This window comes from Protopterus annectens, chromosome 10.part0 (genome assembly GCF_019279795.1).
Source record: "Protopterus annectens isolate FY-2018-M chromosome 10.part0, PAN1.0, whole genome shotgun sequence".
NCBI lineage: Eukaryota > Metazoa > Chordata > Ceratodontiformes > Protopteridae > Protopterus > Protopterus annectens.
In genome coordinates, this window is record NC_056744.1 from 1,418,238,505 (window position 1) to 1,418,257,718 (window position 19,214).

At 42.0% G+C, this 19,214-nt stretch overlaps 1 protein-coding gene across 3 annotated transcripts in view; it reads right to left on the minus strand.

Annotated features, from left to right (window-relative positions):
* Window positions 1–1,468: 1,468 nt before the first annotated feature.
* The window catches only part of RNPC3 (RNA binding region (RNP1, RRM) containing 3), an 864,050-nt gene continuing 846,304 nt past the window's right edge, over window positions 1,469–19,214 (minus strand). For all 3 annotated transcript variants that reach the window (XM_044086040.1, XM_044086039.1, XM_044086041.1), the window contains exon 14: window positions 1,469–1,539. In XM_044086040.1, the coding sequence (XP_043941975.1) occupies window positions 1,480–1,539 (60 nt within the window). In that variant the 3' untranslated portion in view covers window positions 1,469–1,479. The remainder of the gene's footprint in view (window positions 1,540–19,214) is intronic.

Consider the following 19,214-nt stretch of genomic DNA (forward strand, 5'->3'; position numbering starts at 1 on the left):
TTGCTTTCCACAAGTAATGCAATTATTTACTTTTACTGACATTGGTTTAGAGCAAGAAAAAGTTTCCCCAACGGGGTACTTAGCTTTTAGTTGAAGACTTCAGTTCTGAAACTCGAAAACAAAAATTTTAGGAGTCGGCCGACCGGCACTTGCGAACTGCTTCTGCTTCGGGCACTGCACGGCAAGAAAGACTCATGTAATTGCGTCGGCTGCATGTTTTATACCCCTGACGACCTGACATCATGGAAGAAGGGACAGCAACCGATGCAGGACCCAACACTTTGTTAATCAGGCCGACCAAGAGCTACTGCAAGCAGATAACCCAAATGTGATGACTGCAACAGTGAAACACGAAGAACATCAGCATGAATTGACCTGACTTAGTCCTGTGCTTCTGAAATACTCAGAATGCTTTCAATTGCAAAAAGAATTGTTTCATTTGACAAAAAATTTCTCCATCCAAATGTCCATACCTTAAAATGCACATAGTTACTTCCTGAGCAAAGTGCCACTGTTACTTACTCTGTGAGCATGTGCAAAATGGGAAAATCCATCCAACTTATTCTGGGAACATGTGCAATACAGGAGAATTCATCCAGCCATCCACAATTCCCTTTTTCCCATTTTTGCACATGGGGTTGGGATGTCACTTCAACAGTGACAATCATGTAGAGCCAAGGTTTACACCACTGCATGGTGTGCAGTATAAGAGAATCTCACAGTAAAAACCCTGAAAAGAAAAAGCTCTCCCTGTTGACATGAATGAAAGCTACCAACTTGGCTACATGCAGCTATACAGTCAGGAAAACCATAAAACAAAATCAAGTTTTCAGGTTAAAAGTAGCAAATCCTTGGCATAACTAATATGAAGTTGCACAGAAGATCTGCTACCACTGATGTAGCTGCATATAAGGCAGATTAAACATGCTGTACTCCAGGCAATACCCAATAAATACCGACAGTGTCCCCAAAACAGCTCAAAAGTATTTAGAAGGATACCCAATAAATACCGACAGTGTCCCCAAAACAGCTCAAAAAGTATTTAGAAGGTTTTGTATCCATGATAACAGAAAGTAAGACATTTTAGCCATCTAGACTAACGTTTGTTTTTTTACATATACATGCTCAGTCAGCGCATTTGTAAAACTCATTAAAAGTGAACCTCTAAAAAAGTAAATATTCATTTATCTTTGGTGCAATTTTTTTCATATACAATACAAAAGTTAAATTAATTCAGGAGTGATCATAATACTGTACAAAGGTCTTTCAAAATCAAACCAAAAATGACATTCTAGACAGTAGTAATGGAATATAATACTTAAAAGAACCCAAGAAATGCATTAAGTAGTTTTTTTTGTTTTTTTTTTAAATTACGAGGCAAATGTATTTCGCAATGGTAAGCTTACTTTTGCATGGCACTCCAAAAGCAGGGCAAAACTGAAATTTAACAAAATAATATTTTTTTTCCCCTTACCACAGTTATTTTCGCTTCTTAGTCTCAGATGAATCTGATTTTGGCCTGGCAGACCGGGCAAATTGCTGCAATTTTGTTAAGGACTACTGTTATTTATACATGAGAAACTCAAAACAGTACTGCAGTTTGGTCCTGTATGCTGTGGCTGAAAAAGGGTCCTTGTGGTCCAGGCTAGTTATCTGCTTTAAATAAAATGAATAAATGAGTGTCAAATTCTGCATAAAATGCCTTTTGTATCAAAAAATCTGAAATAAGTACTAAATATTCAGTATAATGTTCGATACAATTTCTGTCTTCACGAAGTATGACTTTGGCTTTAAGCAAATTGCTAAAAAGAGTTAAGAAAGCCCTAATGAAATTAAATAAAGGGAGTGTATTCTCCACACTGCACCCCACATTTTTGAAAATGGCTGCTGCACACATAAAGCAAGTTTTTACAAATATCTGCAATCTCTCACAGTAAACATTTTCCACAAAGCCTTTAGACATGTCATTATAAATACCAATCTCCTAAAAAACAAAGACTTCAGACCAATGCCAAATCTCTCCTCATTAGCAATATTTGAAAAACAAATCAACAAGCAGATATTCCATGATTTAAAAATAAGTTCTGTGTGATACTCCACACATCTTCAGGAAAGCTTTTATCACCACCACTGCCCTATACAGTGCCCACTGACACTATCTACAATTACATGAATGAAGGTAAACTAACAGAACTTCATAAACATGACCAGGACATTTGAAACTATAAACCATAACACCCTACTCTTTAAACTTAGTAATTTTAATAACCTGGATAGATAAACTACCTACAGGACATATATTACAACCATCTCCTTTCTACTCAAGGTATCCTTAATACAGGGGTTCCCAAAGGTTCCACTCATAGTTCACTTGTATTCTCTCTCTTTAGTAATCATATCACCAACAATCTCAAACATCTTAACCTTATAAGGTACTCTTATACCACCTGCATAACCTACACAGCCTCTGGCACAAAACATCAAACGGCTTCCACAAAATTATGCAGCACTTGGACCCACAAAAATAGGTTACGTATTAACACCTTAAAATCCAACACTATGACGTCTAAAAAAAAATCAAAACAGCTTTCAAAGAATAACCACTTGTGCACCGTTGGCCTAAATGGCCACATTCTCCCACTAGTCTCAGAACAAAAATATGTAGGACTTACCTATATACCTCAGTTTTCTTCAGCAAACATCACTATTACCAAAAGCTCTACCCATCTCAAACTCTGCTATTGAAATCTTCAATCTGCTAAGTCCAACAATCTGCAAAGCCTTAGCCTAAAATATATTAATACCCAAACATTCTACTCTAGTACAAATACTTTAAAAACTACAAACAAAATATGCAGATTCATTCACCACACTGACCAAAGAACCCAGCAATGCCACCTGATGCAACAATGCTAACGGCTACCATTTAATGAAAGGGCAACCTTTCTCTTTCCTGTCTAATTTTCACAATTTCACTCTAGGACACTGCCCACCACTAATGTCCAAACTACAAAACAAACAATGTTACTACCCAAGAAATAATGCAAACAATGCCCAATCCATACTTAATCCCAGATTCAAAACCACTTTTTGTGAAAGAATCTTCTGTAAATTGGCTGCAACATTCTAGAATTTTCTGCCATCTGACACCATACAAGAACGAACACTAGACAGTTTCAAAAATATTCTACAAGAAGCTTTTTCAAATAAGCATAATGCTCGTGTTACAAAGAAAAAAGTCATTCTAAGCAAATATCACATAAAGCAGACAGGAATCTTAGCCAAAAAACTGAACTCACAAACATTGCAATTTAAAGGTATTCCCCCACAAGGAACCCTTATTAAAATGTACACTCTTCTTCTTCTTTTGGCTTTTCCCGGTTAGGGGTCGCCACAGAGGATCACCTGTCCACTCATGATTGCCAGTGGAGTTTTACTGTGTCGAGTTGCCAGCCTGGCGTCCAACCTTCCATAGAAGGCACACACATGCACGCACTCACACCTAGGGTCAATTTAGAGCGTCCAATCCACCTACAGCATGTCTTTGGGATGTGGGAGGAAACCGGAGCACCCGAAGGAAACCCACGCGACCACAGGGAGGACATGCAGACTCCACACAGAAGGCACCCCAGCTATTAAAATGTAAACTCTAAGGTAACTTTTTAGGGCGAACACTAAATGTACCAGTCCTTGCACCTAGCAATAATTCCTAACAGAAAAGATAAACTTTTCTTCCAAAAAAATGATAACGTGGAAGGTATTCCCCAGCAACACAAAATCTCGCACCTTTATTCCATTCTACCCTCAGCACATTTTTACAGTTTAAAGAAGCACGGCATATAGTTACACAAAGAAACATACATAACCCCTTCCCACAAACACCATTTCTCTTTGTCTGCAAAGCCCATTACAACCTCTCACACCACCTCTCAACCTTTTTAGACTCATCTACTTGCCCTCCCCCCAAAAAAGCTGGGAGAGTTATCACTTTTCAAATATTCTCTTCTCTCTTCATCTCAACTTACACTCTCCTGATACTCTCCTGTCTTACACTTCCACCCACAGCAAAAAGCCCCCACCCCCCACTGAGTGGAAATACACCCATCGCTTTCATATTGTGTCTTAAACACCCACAGTATCAAGAACAAAACAAACAAACTAAACAGACTTTTCACTCTCTACCATCCTGACATCATAACAGAATATTGGCACAAAACCCACTGATCTACCACTTCTCTGGTTACAGCTATTATCGTGATTGGAGACCTGCTTCTAGACCTGGTGTTTTAACACTCTTACTATTTAAATCAATTTTAATTGTCCAACTCTTAGCTCAAAGCAATACCACCTCACACTGATTTCCTAACTGGCTACTTCACCTCCTTATCCAAATTCAAAACATTCTGCTTGAAATTATCTCTGCAATAAAAAATCTCAAAAACATCATCTTACTAGGTGACTTCAATCTTGGCCTTAATTAAAACTTTAATGACTTCAAACTCGCACATCTGGGCACTGAACCCACCAGACCAGACTCTATCACTCACTTCTTGATGGGTCTATATTAGAACAAAGCCGTTAAACGAACGGCCTAATCATCAAAACTGCCGACGATAGAACTCAATTTTGTGGGGGCTGTGCCCCCCCGCTAATTACATCTACCAACTCAACATCGCACTACAGTGAGAAAAGGGCAAATTTTCCAATCTTCACTGTACAGCGATCTCACAACACACACTTCTATCACCGGCATTTTCGATAAGGCCATTCGATTAACGGCTTTGTCGGTGCTCTAATATAGAACCCGTCTTGACCTTATTATTACTAATAACCCTAACATTATTTCTCAAATTCACATTGACCCCCATTCCTTCAATGACCATTGTATTGATCAGTTTCAATATTTCTCACCAAATACTCAAAATCTCTTCCTCCCTCATACCCTTCTGAAACAAATCCCAATCCAACATTCTGACACAAACAATTCTAGTCATGTTAGACTTGTCTCCAACTCTCTCTCTTTCACTGACTCAAACTACTGCATCATTCTCCAAATCTGCAGGACTCACTCTCCTATAACATCTCATGACTATATAATGCCTCTCTAGTCTCAAGGGACAATGCCTGGCATACTCAGGGGGGATGACATCCTCAACCTCCAGACAACACTATACTAACCTAAAGCAATCTAAACAAGCAAGACATAAAAGTCACACTATAAAAACAAAAAAAGAACAGTCATCCCTTCTCAAGTCACCTAAAAAATTCTGGGCAGAAGTCAACAGCATGACAGGCCATTTTAATCCAGCTAACATCCAGTCCTCCTTTTCATCTCACTTATCAGCCACCAACTTTAGCTACCACTTCCCATCTCTGATCCTTATAATAACCCCGCTTTTCCCCTCTAACATCTTTCCTCCCCCTGCATTCTCACTTTCCATTTCAAAGCAATCAAAGCTAAACACACAGTACAACTACTTGAACTAAAAACTGACTCACCTACTGGGCCTGACAATCTTCTCCTATGATACTAATTCCTTTGTAAGGACTTGGTAGTTAGCCCCCTTCACATTTATAATCTTTGCCTAACTCAAAACATCACACTTAATATCTGGAAAATAGATGTTAAACCCCTTCCCCCAAAAAACTAATCCATCCCATCTTACTGACTTCTGTTACATCTCTATTCTTCCAAAATTTGATAAATTCCTTGAAAATTTAGTTTACCATCAACTCACCTATTGCATCTCTCAGTATTTACTATCCTTAAAACAGCATGGCTTTGGGGCTGGTAGTTCTACTGCACTCTGGATGCTTACTGATACCCTCCTGGCTAGAGATAAAGGTCTTGTCACTGGACCAGTCTTTACTGACCTCACCAGAGCTTTTGATTTGGTGAACATAGCATTCTTTTTACCGCACCTAACTGAAACTGGAGTTAACACAGATTCATCTCCTTTAAAGGTCATCTTTCAAACTGGTGCTTCTCTGTGCAGTTTCAAAACAACCTCTCTGCTTCTACCACTCTCCTTTATTTTCATTAACAAATTACCACTTGACTTCCCTCACCACCCTATATTTTATGCCGATTACAGGGTCATGTTTCACTAAAACTTTACCTCCTCGGCCAAACAACTACAAGCTAACTTCCTTTCTGTTATCAAATGGCATAGTAAAAAAGCTAATTCTGAACACTTCCAAAACTAATACAATAGTACCTTCCCTAAACAGCACAGTAACTTCCAATGTCTTCCTATCCATGAGCATCCCACTGATCAAGTCATTTCCTTCATATACCTTGGTATAAGGCTTGATCCTGCACTGAATTTTATCTTGGTCCTATAAAATCCCCCCTTTCTCTCCAGACTAACTAGGAATGCCATAGGCAAAGCCATTCTACTAGCACAGCTTGAATATCGGACTTCCACTAGTTTCAGCAGCAGCATCCAAGAAAATTCATCCACCATCCAAACCATTTGCCATTTCATTCTCCCCTAGAAATGAGCATCATTACATCATGGTTAATAAATCCAATCATCTACCTGTCCAACAATGTGTAAACTTGCTTCTTGGATCGCAACTCTACAAGTTCCTCAAAGAACACTCCTGCCAAATCCTTGTCTCCAATCTATTCATTCGACACAAAAGTTATGTACTTACCATAACGTACAGTTGTGTACGCTTACCATAAATGTAGATGTTTGAGTGTATTCACTGTTGCAGTCATCACATTTGGGTTATCCTGCCAGGGATAGCCCTCAGTCGGCCCAAATACCAGAGGTTTAGTATTTCTGCGTCAGTTGCTGTCACTCCATGACTGATGTCAGGTCGTCAGTGGTATAAAATCAGGCAGCTGACGTCATTACATCAGTTTTTCTTGCTTAGTCAGGAGCCCCCAAACAGGGAGCTAGGTTATGGTGGAAGAACACCACCAGTAGAAAGTAAATACAAAAATTTCCTGCAAGGACAGAGGAAGAGAGAGACAAGGGGGATGGAGGGTGGGAAACCAGGACTGCAACAGTGAATACACTCGAACATCTACATTTATGCTAAGTATACACAACTGTATTATGTTCTAAGTGTTTCACTGTTGCAGTCATCACATTTGGGTTGATACCCAAATCTGAAGAAAAGGGTAGAGGTAGTCAAGAAGACTAGGGGCTGGTTAGGATGTCCTGCAAGACAGCGGTGGCAAAGCCTGCCCTGGATTTGGAGAAGGTAGGCAGGTGGCAATGCTTGGTGATGGTATGAACAGATGTTCCTGTTGCAGCCTCCAGGATGTCCCTGGTGGGCACCCCACTGAGAAAAGCTGCAGAGGTGGAGGATGCCCTGGTGGAATGTGTCCTGAACCCCTTTGGGGTCAGTTTCCCATGCTGTTTGTAGCAGAAATGGATGTGGTGCGCTATCCATTTGGAGATTGCTTGTTGGGATATGGCCTAGCCCTCTGCCCCTTCTGTGAAGCTGAAAAGCAATTGATCAGTTTTTCTAAAAGATTTAGTGCACATCTAGACAGTGGAGAATCCTTTCTTCCTTGTTTTGTGCATTAAAGAAAAAAGGTGGGCAAATGAATGGACTGGTTGAAAGCCACACTGGATACCACTTTAGGCATGAAGGATGGGTTAGTCCAGTGGCAGACCCTGTCAGCATGGAAAATGAAGGGCTCTGCAGCCATTAGTTCTTGTAGCTCTGATACTGTTCTAGCTGAAGTGATGGCCAGAAGCAAGGTTGTCTTCCAAGAGAGGAATTTTAACTCTGCTGAACCTGCAGCTTGAAAGAGGGGTCGGGTGAGCTTTTCCAACACAAAGTTAAGGTCCCAAGCTGGGGTAGGAGCTCTTCTGGGTGGCCTTAAGTTGTTAGCCCCTCTTAGGAACTGTTTGATGAGAGGGTGCGAGACGAGAGGTGGCTCTGTGCTGTAATGAGCAGAGATGGCAGAGGCATGAATTTTAATAGAAGAGAAGGATAGACCCTTGCGTATTAGGTCTGGTAGGTAATCCAGGATGAGAGGTACGGAGAGCTGTGCCATTCCGGCTCCCTTGGCCTGGATCCAGCTGCAAAACATTTTCAACTTGTCAGCATAGGCTTTTCGAGTGCTGGAGCGTCTTGCCTCACGTATAACATCTAGGACTTGTTTGCTTAGGCTGGCATCTTGAAGAGAGGTCAGGGAATAAGCCAGACTGCCAGATTGAGTGTCTACAACTGGGGATGCATGAATTTTCCATTACTTTGGGTCAGAAGTGTTGGAATCTGAGTCAGGTGCTATGGTGGTAGGGGTGACAGGCTGCGCAGCAGTGGGTACCAGTGCTGGTGTGGCCAGTCTGGGACAATCAGGATTGCCCTTGGTTTTTCCTCTCTTATTTTGAGCAGTACCCTTGAAATGAGTGGTAGAGGGGGGAAATGCATAGACCGAGAGATTTACCCACTGGAAGGATACAGCATCCATTTTCCAGTCCTTGCTGTGAGGTTCCCTGGTGCAGAATTTGCTGAGCTGATGATTGGAGTGGGAGGCAAAGAGGTCCGGTTACAAGGGTGAAGGTTCTGTGGTCTAGCTGCCACTCATGTGGGTCTAGCATGTTTCTGCCTAAGTTGCCTGCCAGAGAGTTTAAGGAGCCTGGCAGGAATTGTGCTAGCAGGTGTAGTTGCATGGCTGATGCCGTGTGCCAAAGGGTCATGGCGAGCCTGCAGAGAGAATAAGAGTGAGTCCCTCCCTGCTTGTTGATATACCACATCACTGTGGTGTTGTCTGTTTTGATCAGAAGAGGCCCCGGGGAGAATAGGGGTCTGAAAGCTGTCAGGGCGTTGTGAGCAGCTAGCATTTCTTTTTGGTTGATGTTCAGATGTATTTGATTTGGACTCAAATGGCCCTGAATGCACCTGCCGTCCAAGTGTGCACACCAGGCATAGTCTGATGCATCTGTGGTGAGGGTCTGGGCAACGTGGGGCTGTGAGAAGGGCACCACTGTAGTTTCCTCATATGCAGTCTGGCATATGGAATAAGTAGAATGCAGGAGGCCATGAAACCTAGAGCTTGCAGGATTTTCCTTGCGGATAACTGAGTTCTGGTGGCTAGCTGAGAGAAGTAGCTTGTCAGGTAGGTTTGTTTTTCTGGAGTAAGGAATGCCATCTGGGATGCTGTGTCCAGGCTTGCTCCCAGGAATAAAATTTTTTGTGTGGGGACTAGCTTTGATTTCTTTTCATTGCTAGTATACCCCAGGGAGGTCAGGAGGTCCTTTACAAAAATCAGGTGCTGAAGCAGCTTTTCCTGACTGTCTGCCTGAATCAGGCAGTCATCTAAGTATGGGTAAATATGAATATTTCTTTGTCTGCAAAAAGCAATGGCGGGAGCCAGACATTTTGTGAAAACTCTGGGAGCAGTGGATAAGACAAAGGGAAGCGCAGAGAACTGAAAGTGCATAGATCCTGCCCTGAAACATAGGTATTTTCTGCATGATTTCCTGACTGGGATGTGTAGGTAGGCCTCTTTTAGGTCTGGGGTGGCTAACCAAGCATCCTTGGAAGGCATTGGTAAAAGCTGCTGGAGGGTGAGCATTTTGAATTTTGGTATCACCAGAAAGGTGTTTAGAATGGATAGATCGAGGATGGGGCGCCACGTGCCCTCTTTCCTGGGTACCAGGAAGAGTCTGGAGTAGAAACCTTGGCCTATCTGTTCTGCAGGAACATGCTGTATTGCCCTCATGGAGAGCAGGGAAAAGACTTGCTTTATGGCCTTTACCCACTGGTTTGAAGCAAGATCTGTGGAAATAAAATCTGTATCCCTGGGACACTATGTTGAGGACCCATCGGTTGTTGGTAATGGTGCCCCAGTTGCTTGCGTGGAAGGAGAGTTTTCCTCTGAGGGGTAGAAGCAGGGGGTGGAAGCGTGAAGTCATTGTGAATTCTTAATATAGGACGCCCAACCTTCAACAAAGGCACGCCCATTCTACGCATGTCTTTCGAATGCCACTCAACCGCTGGGAGGACATGCAGACTCCACACAGAAGGCACTCCAGTCGAGAATCGAACGGGAGAACCTCTTGTTGTGCGGCAACAACACTACCGCTGCACCACCATAACTTACGAGTTCCATGGTATGTTGCTGATATTTCAGCATGTGGAACTGAAAATTTAATGCTCTAATAGCAAGAATAGCAGAGGCCTATACCTTTTTACCCCATCTGTCTAATGCTCTGGAATCCCTATCTGAGGGGGTGGGATTCTTTGCTGAGGTTACTTTGATTCCTTTAGGTCCTTGAGAAATGGCCTCAGGGTCAGCAGTAGGATTTTTAAAAGTAATTTGTGAGAGTCAGGGACTCTAATACAAATCAGGTTTCCTGGGAGCAGGAGGAAGGGTGTCAGGAGTCAGACTGGATTCCATAAAAACATTATCCTCAACATCCAGGGCAGGAGGAATGGCCAAAGGTCTGTGTTGTGAAAGATCTAAGAATTCCCGGAGTCTCTTTTTTTGACTGAGGGTAGTCCTGACATTCCCATTAGAAATGCACCCTAAAGTATGTAGGGTTTCCACAAATGAAAAATCCTCAGGTGGAGAGGCAGAAGGAATGGATTCCTCTGCATCAGAATCCTCATAAGCATAGAGGGGTTGCATATCTTCATATTCAGATGCATCAGAGTCATTGGACTCCTGTTCAGATAAAACTACTAGGGACAAGTCTCTTTCTTTTGAAAGGGGTAGCCTGGCTTTCCCTAATCAGCATAATAAGGTCTTCCACCATTTTAAGCATTTGAGACTGAGGAAAGGAAGCAGGTGTCTGAGGTTGGGTCGTCATTCTTTTGGATGTGGTTCGTACCCTGGGCCTTAGAAACTCGGTAGTTTTAGAAAGAAGTGAAGATGCGAAAGAAGTCATTGGTCTGTGTCGAGTATCAGTACTGAGAAGCACTTCCTCAAAAGCCAGTTCCTGCTCAACAGCTTCGGACCCATCCAAGGTAGAGACATCCGCATGATCCTTAGTCAAAGAAGAGTCTCATGGCATACCGGACTCCAAAAGGGTCTCGGTAGCAGCCTGCAAATCCACAGAAGTGGGCATCAGGGGCTGCAAAAGCACCTCACTGTGGACTGGAGAACTGACGACTAGCTTAACAGAAGTGTCGTCGGCAGTTTTGGACCTGTGCGGTCTGTCTCTGTCTTTATCCTTATGTTTTTTCAGAAGATCGGTAGTCAGATGGCTTACTGAAGCCACATTGGAATTCAAGGACTGAGGGCGAAAATATCTAGCTACAATAAGGGCCCGACAATGTATAGTTCTGGCGCTGAAGAAAGCACAAAAGTGACAGCGGAGGACGTCACGGTCTGGGCCTAAACAGGTGACGCAGTAAGAATGGAAGTCTCGGTGTGGGTATTTGCTTTCCACAGGTGAGACAATTGTTAACTTTTTCTGACATCAGTTAGAGCACGAAAAAAGGATCCCCAATGGGGTACTTAGCTTTAGAATACTTTAACTTCAATTCGGAAACGAAAACTCAGGTAGCGGCCGACTGGCACTCGTACGAACTGCTAATTTAATGGCATCGGCTGCCTGATTTTATACCACTGACGACCTGACGTAAGTCATAGAGCGACAGCAACCAACGCAGAAATACTAAGCCTCTAGTATTTGGGCCGACTGAGGGTTACCCTTGGCAGGATAACCCACATGTGATGACTGCAACAGTGAAACATGAAGAACATCGATACATTTGTGTTCTTATTTCAACATGTGGGTTGTTGGATCCGATCAAATCTAACCTCAGCGCCTTATACTACAGTACTAGCTCTGAGAGCTCTGACCCCTCCCATACCCACAATTCTCCTTTCTTGTCTGAATTACCTGAGATCAAGTTTGCTGGATGACCTCAAATAGTGTTAAATTATGTAGGAAACAAAGGGGAAAACACAGACCACTACATAAGCTAAGAGTTACAAATCGTCAGACAGGGTCCAGATAAGGTCTGGTTGAGCCCTAGAAAGGATAAGTGACAATTTGGCAGGGGAAAGGATGGAGGGAAATTGAACCATATGAAAATAAGACAACACGGATACATCATTAAGGTAAGCACTGTACATAACTTTCATATCTGATATTGTCTGTTTTCATCTGATTCAACATATGGGACAGATTACCAAGCTACAAGACAGGAGCCTGGGTGGTTTCAAGGAAGAGAATTCCTGAGTATGGCAGAATCAAAAGATGAGTGAATCATAGACTGTACAGCTAATTTATAATGAGACACTTTTTATTTTATTTTTTATTTTATTTTCAGTTTGAATACCGGGGAAGTCCACTGGGCCATAAAGTGCCCGTTTTCAGTGGAGGCTCAGGGAGAAAAGCTCCATAAGCAATACAATACAATAAAGGTTACATTATGTTAAAGGTAAAATACATGTATAAAATTCTTACAGTCAGGAAATGCAAATGCATAAAATGTACATCATACGACACAGTTAACAGATAATAGAGAACACAGTTCACAGGTATTTCGATTCAGTGCAACATGATTCAACTGTCTGTAAGAATCTGAGGTTTCTTGAGTTTTTTTTTTTTTGACAATGACAATACTGATATTTACAATATTTACATACTAGGAGTCAAGTGAGAAATTGCTTAATCATTGAATGTCAGCTAAGTCTATTTTGGGAGAATAGAAATAAAAGCTTGAGGGTAGAGTGCAGCAAGGAGTATAGAGAGCTCAATGGGGAAATTCCCTAGAATTTATGTAGGTTGAAAGCAGGAACATTTCCGTTTAGATGACGGGTATAGGAAAAGTTGGGTCTTGAAGTTTGGGTTTGTGGATGGAGATTAAGTTTTGGTGTTCAGATCTCAGAGATCTATTTGGAATGTATGGGGGAAGGACGTTTGTTAAGGCTGGGCATTTATCTGGATAGAATATTAATTTGTGAGCGGTGGTTAGTTGAAGATAGTCTAGGTGGTTAGAGAGTTTTAGCCAGTTCAGAGATTGTAGGGTAAGGCAGTGATGAGTTGAGGTTTTGGATTTAGTGGCAAATTTAGAGATCTTATTATAGCAAATTTCAAGTTTTGAGGTGTTGGAAGAAGACAAATTAGTTAGAAGAGGGGCTCCATATAGTAACAAAAGTAGAAGGTAGGTAGTTGCCAGGGTATGCCTAGAGGAGTTGGAGAGAAAGTGGTTATTCCTTATAGAGCATACCTAACTTTTGGTGGGTTTTCTTTATGTTTTGTTGTATGTGGATATCGAATTTAAGGTGCTCATCTATGATAATGCCAAGAAGTTTTGCAGAAGGGACTACTTCTATAGCAGTGTTGGTTTAGCTTAGGACCTTGAAAGCATTTTTGTCAAGAGAAAGCCCTGGTTGGAGGGAAAAGTAGTATTTTAGATTTATTAGAGTTGAGTGAGAGATGGTTTTGATGCATCCTGTTCTCTGTAGTGGAAAATGCTATTTGTGTTTTAGTCAGTAGTTCAGGAAGGTTAGAGGTGGCACAGACTAAGATAGAGTCATCAGCGTATTGGATAACTGTTGTATCAGGGATGACAGTGTGAAGGTTATTAATGAAGATGTTGAAAAGCATGGGTCCGAGGATGGACCCCTGGGGAACGCCGGTAGGTGTAGGCAAGAAGAAGGAGGTAGAGTTCTTCCATCTGACAGCTTGAGATCTGTCTGATAGGTAACTGGAGAACCAGGATAGAGTAGTAGGGGAGAGATTAAGGTTGGCGAGATGATAGAGAAGGTGTTTATGGGAGATGGCGTCAAAAGCTTTAGAGAGATCTAGCAGTACTGTGGATACTAGTAGTCCAGAATCTCGGGCTCGACTAACTGTTTCTAGGAAGGATAGTAAGAAAGTTATGGTGCTGTGGCCAGGACGGAAGCCACGTTGGGTGGGTGTTAGGAGGTGATTCTGAATTAAGAAAGGCGTAAGTTGGTGGTGGACACATTTTTCTAAAATCTTTGATATTGGAGAGAGTAGGGCAATGGGGCGGAAATTGGAAATATTGGTGTTTTTGCCTCCTTTGTGAAGACGTAGAATGTATGCTGAATGCCAAAGTTTGGGTACATACGACTCTTTTAAGGATCTGTTAATTAGGATACTGACTGGGAGAGCAATACCTTCGGCAGCACATTTGAGGAAGGAAGAGGGTATGCTGTCAGGGGCATTAGAGCATGGCTTTAGTTTGGATATGAGCCTTTTTATAAAAATGGTTGAAACTGGTTTGAGCTGGAAATTAAGAGGACAGTTATTAGGTTTGTTGGGTGTTGAGGAGAAGGTAGATTATCATTAGGGAAAGTTTTGGTTAGCTTAGCTATGGATTCTGTAAAGAAAGAGTTGAAGTGAGAGCTCAGCTCCATGTCAGTTAAACTAGGGTCAGGGCAGGGATTATTCCTGGACCCTGGATGGAGAAGGGAATTAACTGATTTCCAGAATTGTTTTGGGTTCTTATTATTGTTGGTTTGCAGTTTATTATAGTCGTTTTTTTGTCTAAGGTGATTAGTTTTTTTTACTTAGTTGCAGAGCTGGGTGTATTGGAACAAGGTAGAAGATGTTTTATTTTTCTGGTATAGCTTCCCAGATTTGTCCCTGTGATGCATGAATTGTTTTGTTTCTTTGGGTAGCCAAGGAGCAGAATTGGCTTTAACTCGTTTGTTTCTTAGAGGGGCTAGGGAGTTAAGAGTATTTAGGAAGACAGAGTTAAATTCTTCTACAACATTGTCAAGGGGGAGAGTATTTAGGATTTGCCAATTAATTTGTTTAAAAATATTGGAGAAAATTGTGGAGTTGAAGTTGCTAAGATTACAAGTTTGAATGTAGTGGTGTTGATATTGAGTGGAGTTAGCTGAGCGATGAATGAAAGCAGGGAGATGGTCAATAAAGGTGTCAGGGATAGTGCCAGAGAGAATTATTTTGTTTGGATGGGAGACTAGAATCCAGTCTATGATGGCTCCAGGGGGGTGATTTTTGTTAGGATGAGTTGTTGAGAGGATTACTTGGGTGAAGTTGTAGAGGTTAATGGATAGGGAGGGGGAAGGCGTGTTGATTTTACTCCAATCAATATTAACGTCACCTAGGATGTAGGTTTCATATTTTATTTCAGTAGAGGCCCATTGAAGAATATTTTCGAGGCTAGAGATGTTGTCGCCTGGGGAGATATACAAGTTAATAATGCAGATATTCTTATGTTTATTCAATTGTAGGAGGCTTGCTGTTAGTTCAGAATTTTTGAATTGTGGGGTTGGGATTTGAAGAGGGATTAGGGAGAGAAGGTTAGAGTAGATTAGAGCAGAGCCTCCACCTTTTTTATTTAATCAGTCACTTCTGTGGATGCTGAAACCAGGAGGTAAGATTTCAGAGTCAGCAATATGGGGTTTTAGCCAGGTTTCAGAGATGGCTAAGATGTCAGGTTGGTTGTGGCAAATCCAAGCTTGTACTTGGTGTACTTTGTTGTTAAGGCTCTGGGCATTGATAGTGAAGAACTTAGGAGTGTTAAGAGAGAGAGCAAAAGAAGGAAGGGAAGGTGGGAAAGGGTTATTTGTAGTAGGAGAAGTAGGGGGAGGGGTGAAGGAGTTGTTTGTAATGTGGCAGGGGCCGGGGTTGGGATGGATACCAACAGATAAGGCTAAGACATTACAGGAGAGAACTTTTAGCCTTTTAGGTTTGTATAGTTGGAAGTTGTTTGGGGCTCGCAGTAGTTTACGGGTGAAAATTTTTGTTGTGGTGGACACAAAGTAAGAGTTGACAAATCAAGCTGTTACAGCGCATACTTCACTGACAGACACTCTTATTGCAAATGCTGAAGTTGCCATTGCCCTTGTAGAATGAGTCTTAGACTCTGATTGAAAGGACAGACCTTTTGACTTACAGAATGTAGTCTACTAGCCATTTTGATTCAGTTACACTAGACACATATTGTCCAAGCTTTGCCTTGGAGAAGGATATGAACAACTGGTCTGATTTTCTGAAACTCTCAGTACGATGAAGGCAGAAACTGAGTTGCCTATGGATATCTAATGTATACAGAGTACATTCCCTTTTGTTAGCAAATTTTGGAATGAGAACTCGCAAATCAATCCGTTGGCTCAAGTTAGAATCCAAAGTTACTTTGGGAAGAAATGAGGGGTTTGTTCTCAGTGACACGATGTTGTTCCGACAAATAAGGAATGGAGGTTTGCATGAAAGTGCTTGTTATTCTGACAGACATTGAGCACATGTAATAGCAACCAAACAGTCTTCCATGAGAGAAAATTTAGATCTACTGAAGCTGTGGGCTCAAAAGGTTTTTGAGTTAGTGATCGTAGCAAAATTGTAATATTCCAAGGAAGGACTGGATCCTGAACTTTGGGTGTCAATAAGAACATTTATCTAAGGAAAACTTTGGCCACTTTAAGAGAAGCAAAGGATATATCACTGTACCCTATGTGAAAATTTGAAATAGCGGCTATTTGGACTTTAACTAGAGCCATTTTTAAACAGTTCCGATAGAAAATCCAAAACATCAGGTAAAGGGGCGCCGAAAAAAGGTCTAGCCCTTTTGAAAAGGTCCATATTGAAAAAAACATTTCCAGTAGTAAATCTTCTTGACTGAGTCCCTTTGAGAAGAAGAGATTATATGGGCAAAGCCTGGTATCTCTGGCAATTGTTAAAATTGCAGAAACCATGCAGTCAGTTTTAGGCCTTGAGATCCTTTAGGGTAGACTGGATAAGTGACTGAGGAGATCCACAATGGGATCCAGAACCTATGGTGGGTGCAGAAGATGAGGCCACAAAAAAGTGTAACCATACTTACCAAGGCCAGAAGGGGCAATGAGATTACCTTGGTCTTGCATTCCATGGATTTCTGAATGAACTTAGTGATGGGGGGAATTGGTGGAAAGGCATAAAGGAGACCTGGGGACCAAAATTGGACTACAGCATCTCTCAGTGTCTGTCCCTGTGGAGAATGAGGACCAAGTACCTACTGCATTTGTTGTTGAGGTATGATGCAAACAGGTCGCAGCAAGGTTGGCTCCACTGGTTAAAAATTTCAGTTGCTACTGATCTGTTGAGAGACTACACATGCAGAAATAGAAAAGTTACACTCAGTTTGTTCGCTACCCTACTGGACATCCCAGGAATGTGCACTGCTACTAGAAAGCAGTTCAAAGACATTGCCTATTGACAAACTCTCATGGCTTCCTAACAAAAATGAACAAGCATGTTTCCCCTTGTTTGTCGAAATACCAAACCACCAACATGTTGGCCAAGTGGATGGACATCACATTCTTGGGTAGAATGTCCTGAAATGCCTGCAGTGTTAGGAGGACCACCTTCAACTCCAAGACAGTGATGTGAAGTTTGGCATCTATTGATGATCATGTTCTTTGAATGGTCTTTCCTTCAAAATGTTACCCCCAGCTTAGAAGGGAGCTGTTCGTGGTGAACTTGGCCTTGGGAGTTAAGTGGACAGAAAGGTCTTCCCTGAAGAACTGTCTTGGATGAAATCCAACACTGAATATGATCTCTGCAGACATGAGTCACGCAAATCCAGCTGCGAACAGGATGGAACTTTTCTGACCATTGTAGAGCTAGTGTCTTCTGTAAAACTCTCATATGATATCTGGCCAAAGGAACCAGAGTTATACAGGAGGCCATTAGTTCTAAGAGTCACAGAATGAGTCGTACTTCAGGCTGAGGGTGTTTTGTCACTTGTAGAGCTACAGACCTTAAGGATTTGACTCATGTCAGGGGAAGTCTGGCTAACTGATGCAATGTGTCTATTTGTCAGCCTATGAAGTCTATGCTCAGAGGGACAGTTGTTTTTGTTGAAGTTTATTGAAATACTCAAAAGAAGTGCCAGGGATAATAGGACAGACTGGTATCACAACGGTAGATCCTTGGAGACAGCAGTTAGAAGTCAATTGATTAAATATGAAGAGACCTGGTTCCCTTGCAGCCAGAAGTAAGCTGTAATGGTTGCCATTATCTTGGTAAGCATCCAAGAGAATGCGGTAAGACTGAATGGCAATGCTCTGAACTGAAAGTGGTTTCCTGCCAGAAATGGAGGAATCTCATGGACTGTTGCTGGATTTTAGGCATCCTAAACTAGGACACTAGACGTTCTGAAGATCAATACAGTACATAGTCATCCTTCACCAGCAGAAGAAGAATGGGCAGTACTGTGACCATCCAGAATTCAGTCCATTTTACATATTGATTTTGACTGCTGAGATCCAATATTGGTCTGAGGTCCCGTCTCTTTTAGAATTAAAAATAACTTTAAACAGACTCCAGATCATAAATGGTCTTGGGGGGCAGTTGGATGACTCTTTTGTTCAGCAACTTTGAAACCTTTACTACTGCAAATTCCAACTGATTGGGCAGAGTACTGGGAATATTCTCTTTTATCTTTAAGGATTCTGAAAAGGGCATTGTATAATCTGTGGTGATGATCCTCAGCACCAAATAATTGGAAGTTACTGTTTGCCAGCCTCTGGAGTGCAGCAGTTTGCAAGTATTTAAGGACACTGATAAGGTTTCTCCATGAAAGGTCCATGGAAACCTTGGTTTTGTGGACTGCCTCTGCCCCGTGGGTGACATCCCATGCATTTGTCTCTGCCTCCACTGGGAAGCCTGTCCCCAGGAGTCTCCTGTTGAAAACCTTGTGATTTGAACCACATTTTCCTTCCACTCTTCGATTCCTGGAAAAGGATCTTTGAGGACTGGAAAAATGGATCTCTACAGCACGTCTTACCATACTGCTCACTGCTGGTAAGAGTTTCCTTCATTTTTGGTCCAAATAAGGAGAAGCCATCAACCACATAACACAAGCACTCAGGTCACTCGAAGGCAAGTACAAATACGATTCAGTCATTGTCCATGCTGGTGTGAATGACCTGAGCCGTACCTCCCTGGACTACATGAAAAGAGACATAGAGGAGCTCTCTGAGCATGTAGCCCAGGCCGGTATGACCCTGACCTTGAGTAGCATCTTACCCTCACCAAAAATGATGCCACAATATGAAGACAAGATGATCAATTTCAACAACTGGCTTAAGTACTGGTGTCATTCAAAGGGGATCCAATGCCTGTCAGCCTGGGATGATATGCTCGACAAGCCACGATACTTCGCTAGGGACGGCTTGCACCTGTCACCCCTGGGCTTTTGGATATTGGCAAAGGCTCTTGCTACCCCCATAGTGCCTTTTTTAGGCAAGGCTCAAAAGACAAACCCACCTCCATAGGTATCACAAGGAATAAGAAACCAAGAGTAATGCT